At 33.4% G+C, this 10,000-nt stretch overlaps 1 protein-coding gene across 1 annotated transcript in view; it reads left to right on the top strand.

The window, feature by feature from the left end:
- Positions 1-3,042, top strand: part of si:ch211-103f14.3 (zona pellucida-like domain-containing protein 1) — a 9,924-nt gene extending 6,882 nt beyond the window's left edge. Inside the window, exons 8-11 of the mRNA XM_056466926.1 lie at positions 252-420; positions 705-816; positions 917-937; positions 2,793-3,042. Of these exons, the coding sequence (XP_056322901.1) occupies positions 252-420; positions 705-816; positions 917-937; positions 2,793-2,953 (463 nt within the window). The 3' untranslated portion in view covers positions 2,954-3,042. The remainder of the gene's footprint in view (positions 1-251; positions 421-704; positions 817-916; positions 938-2,792) is intronic.
- Positions 3,043-10,000: the final 6,958 nt, after the last annotated feature.

Here is a 10,000-nt window from a genome sequence, read left to right as displayed (position 1 = left end):
CCTATTAAAAATCTGATTTTAAAAGATGTATTTGTGAGGGGTGTACTCATATATGCTGAGTACTGTACTTAAAATAGAAATGATAAAATTAAAGGAAATATGCACTGAAATACACGGGGTGGTGGTGTGTTAAACAACACAATAACAATGTTTTAACTTCAGAAAAGTTAAGAAATCATGTATATATAGATATAGATTTGTGTGAAACTGTTTGGAGAGTAATTAATCAATTTGCTAATTTGTTTGATCAGTTGTGGGATGAATCGACTCACTAAAATGCTGACGAATGGTGAGATGCAAGTCGCTCGTTTCTCGTTTCCAGCCTTCCGCTTTACAGAACAGTACAACCAGTCGGTGTCCACATACTATCTGCACTGCATCACGAGACTGTGTGAAATCACCACCTGCGCTGCATACAGGGTAAACACAGACAAGCACACTCTGTTCACAATAACAATTTATATAAACTAATCCACAGCAATAGAAACACCTTTTGGTTTGAGCTGAATTATACCTGTATATTATATCACTTGCGGTACATTAATGTTGACTCTTAGTGTCCCTATAAAGTGTTTTTTTCCCAAGCATTGCTATCATTTGAGTGACATTTGAAGATAATATTCTCACTAAAATAAGAATACACACATGCAGTTCACCAACCTAGAGACACATATTGACTCACTGATTCTTAATGTCTCTTTCAGCAATGTGGCAAAAGAAAAAAGAGAGAAGATGTGCCCGCCAGCAATCCTCCAAATGGAGTCACAGACGCCACCACAATCACGTCACCAGCCATCATCATACAAGCAGACAACGGTACAATCCTTCCCTTTATAGAAATCTAAATCAATTGTTAATTTTACATTGCTGTCCAGATCTGAGAGAGCTGACTTTGTTTTTGTATATTTCATTGCAGTGGTGGCAACAAAAGAGGAGGGTGAGCTTAAATTCTTTGACTACTTTGTCCATTTTACTGCATATCATTTACTTTATGTAATGACATGAATTAACTTATCCATATATAAAAGGAAGCACACATTAAACAACTATTAAGCAAGTTTGGAAGTTTGATTTTCATTAGTGAGTCAGTTTGTTCAAATGATTTAACCATATGTCTGTAATTAGTGTAGCTTTTTTGGTTGTTGCTTTATTTTAACTAAATGTATTAGTTCAGGTCTAATCTTATCTCTGAACAAAGGCAACAATCAAGCACTCTCTTATACAAAGTTCATATGTAAAGCTTGACATTTTGATTTGATTTAGAGAGTCATCTAAATGAACCAGATCAAAAACAAATGATTCACCAATTTAAGTCTTTTAGAGAAATTGCTATTTACATGGCGGACTTTATCGCTTCACTAGCGAGAAAACAGTTAAACAGACAATCTGCAGTGTGAGGATAAAGAAAGAGCCTCTTCTTTTTCTTCACTTACTCCTTTACTTTCGTGGATGAGGAAACAGTGTTGTACACACTCCACTGAAGACATTCATTAGCCTACATATTTAATTTAGTTTGTTAAGCACAAAGATTTGTTTCAAAACTATTACTATATTCAGTTCTAATTTCCAGCAAACGAATAAATTAACAATAATAATGAAGTGTGGTCAAAAAACAGTTATATCCAAACACATGTACTATGCGCCATATGGTATAAAAACCCGACAGGTGGACAAATCTAAGCTTGTTTTTATTAAAACAAATATAAATATGCATATAGTAAATAATAATAATAATAATAACAACATTATACAAAAACAAGTTGTCATGAGTAAACTGAAAACACCCTGAGATAAAGGTGGCATGCAGGCAGTGGTTTTTATATTTAAATAGAAAATTATAGTTTTTGTAATATTTTAATCCTTTAATTTGTTTTCATTTGTAAATATATTTGCATATTGCTGTACATCCTGTGTGTATTAAGCAATGTGTACGCATTTAAGGCTCATAACTAACATGCTCTGAGCTGGACTTTAGACCTGCTTTCAGCTGGTCAATTGCGCAGTATATTTTAGTTCCTCAAAATAGCAACGTGCCAATAATGTGACTAACACACCTCTTTTTTAGACCAGAACACCTATAAGTCCACAAAGTGGTGCAAATGGATTTGCCATTTAAACAACGTGGCACCAAACAGGAAAATTCGGGTTGCTTTGGCCTGAAAATAGCAACAAATTGCACCTATATTTTGTGCCTTTTATATTATATTATATTATATTATATTATATTATATTATATTATATTATATTTTATTTTATTTTATTTTATTATATTATATTATATTATATTATATTATATTATATTATATTATATTATATTATATTATATTTTATTTTATATTATTATTATATTATAATTCATCTATTCTTATTGAAGTTTATTTAGATTCCTTGTTCAAACCAGAGGATATGAATGAGTAATTGTTCCAGATTATTTATTGTTTATTGTATTTTTTATGTAAAGAAATAGTTTTATATCTTAATATTACTTCATAATTTACTCATTCTCCTAAATTTAATAATTTCATTTTATTTTATAATAAATCAAAAATTTTAGTATCATTACCTCAATGTCATATGGTCCTTCAGAAATCATCCTAACATGCTAATCGGCTGCTCGAGAAACGTTTACAATTTTCATTAAAGTTTAAAAAAGTCTCATTAAAAATAATTGTCTTTACTGTCACTTTGGACAAATGTATGTAAATTTGACCACAAAATGATGAACAGTAATGTATTCATCTACAGTTGCACATTAGATTTAAATCTAACTTTGTTTTTTTCTTGCATTTGAGATGTGACAATCAGCACGAAACAGCCTTTAGACTCCTCCGTGGGTATCGGTGTGGCTGTGTGCATCCTGGCATTCTCCTGCATCATGATCATAGTAATAGGAGCAATTTTCTACAAAAGACACTGGGACAACAAACATTCAAAAACGCCGGCAGTGAGCTGAAATTCATGCTCCAATGAAGGACAATCAGCCCCTTTTTGACCAACCCGTCGCTGAAGGAGGGCTGAGCTTATATACATATATACATATATATATATATATATATACATATATACATATACATATATACATATACATATATATATATATATATATATATATATATATATATATATATATATATATATATATATATATATATATATATACACATATATTTATATATTATACATAGCTTATTCTTTCCTATAGCGTTTCCATCTGAATAATGACTGGCTTAAAAGAACAACAGTGCACTGCATCAACTCTACACATTTTTAAGTGTAGCTTGGACCTCTGGATAATATACATGTTAAAAGCACAGAGGCTTAACGTTTACAGTAAAACCCAGCAAGCATTTTTTGTTTTTAAAAGATGTCTAATAGACGTCTAAACGTAGTCATCTTGGCTAAAAATGCTAAATTTGGGTTGTCAGTGAAAATCTACTAGACGTGTAAGAATAGGCCAAAACTAGACTAGTCATTAAATAAACAGAAATGAATGACTACACATCAAGTCTGTCTAATCTGTCAGATTTTCACTGACAGACAAAGTTTAGCCTTGTTTTAGCCAAGCTGTCTACGTTTAGATGTCTATTAGACGTCTATTAAACACAAAATTGTTTGCTGGGAGGGGAATTTGAGGTCTTTGATTTCATGTTTCTGAATTAAAAAGCATTGATCAACCCATTAACTAAATCCACTCCCAATGAGCACGCATTGTGATACCTGTAAAACACAAAGGAAGTAAATGTTGGCTTGTTTTGATACGAAACATCTCTTTAAAACAGGCGCAACACCTCCGAAAATGTGTTATTTATTTATTTATACTTTCTTTTTAACCCCGAATCTGAAGGAAACTCATGTACAGCCCCACGTCTGCAATGAAAGTTTTAAATCAACACTTCTGAAGGCATATCAGAGTGTTATAGATCCCTTCTGCTTGTCCGACTTCATAAATAAAGAAATAGGAATGAAAGCAATTCTGAATGAGAGCGCAGCAATGCGTTCAGATCTGAAGTTATGTTTTTTTTGCTCTGCTCTATCATTATAATGTTGAGCTCTTTAAATAGACGTTTATTTGTGATTCATCCAACAGTGCATGCTTCATATGAATAAAAGGTGCTGGTACCAGAACAAATCTCTGTCTCCTTGAGTGAATTCCTACTAATAATTAGGACATTTACAATGGAAATGCCTGAAAATGGCATTTGAATTAACTGGAGTTTGAAATAAAGCAACTGGAGGTCAACTATTAATTGAATGTAAGTGCCGGGAAGGTAGTAAACACGTATTTAAAAGTCATCTATGAGATCTTTGACTCTATGTGCTGAAAATAAGAGCCTAACAAAAGTGGGTCAGACAATTGCATTCAGCAAAAGGGAATTTCTGAAGTATTAGTATGGAAATGTGATCGTGGTGTAATATCGTTTTCTGTGACCTGTCAAACGTATTAAAAGCATGACCTTTACTTTGCCAGGTGTTTTTGTACAGCAGCTACAGTATAATAAACCTCATTTCATTGTTTTGGTTGTTAAAGAGTCTTAAGGGTCACGTTTTCATGTGTCTGACACCTGAAACTGCTCCCACAGTCATGCAGGAGAAAACGTGATCTTGTTGTCCTCCCTAAAGTAAATGGAGACAATTATTTCACTTATTCTACAGTACTATACATAAAGGCATTGATTGGCAGAGGTTTTATTTCAAGGCCTCTTTCAGGTGTTTATAAAGCATATGGTTGAAAATGTATGACTTATTTCTCACGCATTTACACCCCAAGTCTTTATTGCTGAATTTAATATGTCATTTTACACCAAAAATTCAACATGGAGTTTTTAATTGTAGGACATATAATATATTTTAATATATATTTCAAATATTTAGCATGTGATGTTTAACAGAGAAAGAACATTTTTATCAGTGTTTCCTATTTTATTTTTTATTCTGGAGTAGACCTATTTCAGAAGACTTAATTTTAGTTTGGCTAAAATTGAACAAATTCATATTTTTTTTTATACATTTTTTAATTAAGAAACTGCTAAGGACATTTATTTCCATTGACAACAAAACATATAACATTTGTCAAATGACTAGCCTAATTAACATACATTAACATAAATTAATGTAGTTAAGCCTTTAAATGGCACTTTAAGCTGAATACTATATCTTGTCCAGTCAAATATTATGTACTGCCATCGTGGCAAAGACAAACTTATTAGAAATCAGTTATTAAAACCATGTTTAAAGCAGATTTCTGATAAATAATAAATATTAAATATTTGAAGTAAATATTTTACTGTAAAAGTGACATTTACATTCTTCCATTGACTGTTGCAAAAATGAATATATTAAAAACTCACCTGAATTTTAATGATCTATAATTAAAAAAAGAGTAAAATGCTTATTTTAGCCACTGGGAAGATGACTTTGTGATTTGATTTATTTGTTTAATTTAATTAAATTTACTCTGTAAGTGTGTAAAATGTCAGCGTAAATGACAAATAATGGGCAAGTTCTTTTTTGTTGAAGTATTATAAATTCCAACATAGGCTCATTCTGTTCAGCGTAGCCCTATATACATTTCTGGAGATTGTGAATTATGTAGCCTTAAGTACGTATGGCTGCATATCATCTTTAAAACAAATGCTACAGGGCATTACTTCTGATTACCTCTGTCTAGATGGCTTTCCCGCTGTTACTAGTTTGCTCAGTAGGCGGATGTCAGCCGACTTGAGACGTAGAGAGAAGATGACCACCCCAAAAATAGGATTCGAGTCCGGCAAAGAACGGTTACAGAAAGACAAAAATAAAAGCCAATAAATAAACAAGTAAATAACAGGGTGAGGATGTGGTAAAATCTGAAAACGTAGTAAAAATCAGGCTTTTCTTTTTTTGGATAGCTTTTTAAAACAGTCAGCTGGGTTTAGGTGCCTAAAATGATGGTGATGATTGGCAACAGGTGCTTAAAACACTATTGGTTGGGTTTAGGGAAGAAGGAGGGTGAGTCAGTCGATCAGTCAGTCAGTCAGTTAGTTGACAGCGGCCTCTGGTGGATTTACGCAAGAAGAGCAGGCATGAACGGCACTCGGGAGAGAAATTTGAAATCTGAAAATGTACACACAACGGCCTCTGGTGGATTCACAATAACAAAAACTAAAAAAAAAAAAAAAAAAAAACATAGATCCTTGAATGTATTTGGCGGTCTCCATAAATGTATATAGCGGTACGTTTTCAGAATGAGCCTGGGTTGATAAAATCTTTTACCTTTGTCTGATACTTTTTTGTTTAAACTTTTTTGTAATTTACAAAATAATAATAATAATAATAATAATAAAAAATAATAATAATAATACAGGAAAAATACTTTCAGAATGAGCATTGCTAATAAAGTGAATGGGCACATTTCGGGGGTGCCCAATCCTGGAGATCTACCTTCCTTGCAGAGTTCAGCTCCAACTGAACTAAAGCAAATAAAGCTGCAGTCACACTGCACTTTTCTCCCCATAGACTTCCATTTATACGCATGTGAATGCGACAGACCAGAAACGCAAGCTTGCTGCGTTGCAAAGCTCAAGCACGATGAACTCTTATTTGCGAAATCACATCACGTGACTGCATGAAACCAGTCAATTGGTGGATTTCATCAAGCTTGAACTTTGCACCGCAGCGACCTGCGAAACTTGACGCATGACCTTGCGTTTCCGGTCTGATGCATTCGCGTGAGTATGAATGGAAGTTTATGGGGAGAAAAGCCCAGTGGGACCGCAGCTTAAGAAGGATCTAAAGGAGCACTTGGTAATTAAAGACAGGTATGTTTGATCAGGATTGCAGCTGAACTCTGCAGAAAGGTACATCTCTAGAAACAGGATTAAGCACCCCTGTCTTAGATCAGTCATCAACTAATGAGAATCAAGCATCCAACAGCTCTATTTATTATCAATACCAATCAACTGACAGTGATCTCTGATGCAGATTTACAGTGTAAATCTTTCACTCCTTTTTATGTGTTGTGTTTTGTGGTGGTGATTGAGACAGAAACCTTGTCGAGTCCCCAGTGTATGAGCTGCTCAGAGGGGAAAGGACAGATTTTCAGAAAAATCCAGCACAGAAGTAGGGCACACGATGATTCATACTGTCAGATGTTGAACTAGGCCATCATTTTAAGGCTCTCTTCAACTCTCTTTGTTTCTCTATCACTTTGTTTTGGAAGCATGGCTCGGAATATGTGAACGCCCTATATATTGACTCACCCGCAAAGGGTATAGTGGCATTCCAAAGGAATTTAGAATCAAAATATAATAGATATTTTATTCTTAGCATTTATTAATCCAGTTATTATGTGGAGTGTCCCACATAACACACAGCAGCTGCCAGAAATGTACTGTATGAAATTCAGCAATGTTTCAGACACTACAGATAGCCTACAATTTTGCTGGATGTTGTCATTCTGTTATATAAAGCAATGTAAAATATAAAACTAGGCCATGAACTATCTTTAAATACACACACATTGTCTTCTTAAAAAAATCCAGTCAAAATTATTTGGTAACTCATAATTTTTCCAATAATTTTTCACAGTATTTTACAATATTCCTGTAAAACTTCGCTCTTTGGAAGCCATTTATATAATAAATAATTATATATTAGCCAATAATAATAATAATAATAATAATAATAATAATAATAATAATAATAATAATAATAATAATAATAATAACAACTGTACAACTGTATTTTATTGCAAAATGTTATATTTAACAGTAATGTCTATTGACACATTTTTCAATATGTATGTTAAGAACTCAAAGTCAATTATCATCAATTACCAGTATTACATTCTTCCACTAACTGTCATAATTATGAATGTTTTAATTTAATTAAATTTGCAACTTAACCTTTGTGTATTGTTCAAATTTATGTTGTGTTGGTGGCTGTTTTGTATCACTGACTTCCATTATAACATCATGTGTTTGATTGCAAGGCATGACACCTTATAATCATGCATTCTTTATTGTTGGTGGCACCATTAATCCTTTAGATAGGCTTGTGCAAAAATATTTCTGGCTTTTAAATGGAGTTATATGGAGTATAACAGCAAATTCTAGCGCACGCACGCACGCACGCACGCACGCACGTACGCACACACACACACAGTTTAACTGCATCTAATTTGAAAATGTTGTTTGAATGAAAGTCAATGGGGCAAAAACAGCCACCAACATAACAAAAGAGAAGTAGATTTGACAAAAGTTTTACGTAACGCAACATAACTTACGTTAAACTTAACTTAGGTTAACACAACTTAACGTAACTTAACTTAGCTTCCTTATCTTAACTGTACTTAAATTAACTTTAGCTTAGCCAAATCAAATCGAACCTAAGTTAAGTTTACAATTCAAACACATTGAGGAGTACTTTCCCAAAGTAAGGATATTCTCAAAATAAGGATTATTTAATTTAACCTAACCCAACCTAACCTAACTTAACTATTTTATCTAAATATGTATCAAAATAAGATTTGTAACCAAAAATCATTCAATTTGCTAAAAAACACAAAACGTTGTGGCCAAATAAAGACTCAAAACATTCCCAAAATAAAGGTTAACTTAGCTTAACTTAACTTATTCTAGCTTAGCCAAATCAAATCTAAATTAAGTTTCCAATTCAAACACATTGATGAGTACTATCCCAAAATAAGGATATTCCCAAAATGAGGGTTAACCTTACGCAACGGAACGTAATTTAAGTTACAGTAAGAAGTTAGTAAGTTAAGTTAAGTTAAGTTAAGTTAAGTTAAGTTAAGTTGAGTTGAGTTGAGTTGAGTTGAGTTGAGTTGAGTTGAGTTGAGTTGAGTTGAGTTGAGTTGAGTTGTGTTGAGTTGTGTTGAGTTAACTTAACTTAAGCTAGCTTAACCAAATCAAATCAAACCTAAATTAAGTTTCCAATTCAAACACATTGATGAATACTATCCCAAAATAAGGATATTCCCAAAATGAGGGTTAACCTTACGCAACGGAACGTAATTTAAGTTACATTAAGAAGTTAGGAAATTAAGTTAAGTTAAGTTGAGTTGAGTTAACTTAACTTAAGCTTGCTTAGCCAAATCAAATCAAACCTAAATGAAGTTTCCAATCCAAACACATTGATGAGTACTTTCACAACATAAGGATATTCCCTAAATAAGGGTTAACTTAAATTAACCTAACTTAAGCTACTGTAGCTTAACCAAATGAACCTTAGTTAAGCTGCCAATCCAAACTCATTGAGGCGTACCATTCACTTAACCTTAACTGAAACTTAATCAATGAAAACATAAACTGTCAATACCTGTGCTAAACTTTATCAAACACACTAATGTTATTTCCCCTACTAAAGCATTCTGAAGCTCCTCCAGTCTTATTAATGTCAGGTTTCTTAGCATCTCCTTGGACAAGCTCAGCTGAATCGAGTACTGAAGCTTTTCATCTCCACCTTTGTTTCAAGTGCTCAAGACAATAGGATGGAATCTCCTATTGCGGGAAGTTTATTCATTATTCATCAGAGGAGTCATAGACAGTTATTAATACAAGAAGGACTGGAGGAGCACAGTAATGAAGGAGGAAGAAGAAGAGGAAGGCTGAGCTTTGAAACTTGACTGCAGGAGAGCTGTAAAAGCTTCAAAGCTCTGCGGTTTGAAGGAGACCTGCAGACCCGACACACAGAAGGGCTAAAGAGAAGCTCTGTAAATCCTCCATGTCTCTCCAAAACCTCTTATTGGTGCTTTTTAAAGACCACCAGCAGAGAAAGATCCCCAGGCCACTGACACACCTGTAGATCCACGATTGAGAGGACTTTACTCGAAAAGAAAGGCTTCAATTAGGAAATGCTAGAGAAAAGAAACCTCCGGAGGCGACTGTGATGGTGAGGCTTTGTGTGATGATGTTTGATGGACTGGGAGTCTTTGACTAGTGTTCTGGTTTAGTCTTCTTCAGAAGTTATCAAAGACCAATCAAAATCAAAGACAAACTAAAAC

This window comes from Danio aesculapii, chromosome 10, assembly GCF_903798145.1.
Source record: "Danio aesculapii chromosome 10, fDanAes4.1, whole genome shotgun sequence".
In the NCBI taxonomy this organism is placed as follows: Eukaryota; Metazoa; Chordata; class Actinopteri; order Cypriniformes; family Danionidae; genus Danio; species Danio aesculapii.
Note: the sequence above shows the minus strand (reverse complement) of the source record. Positions and strands in the feature narration are given on the sequence as shown.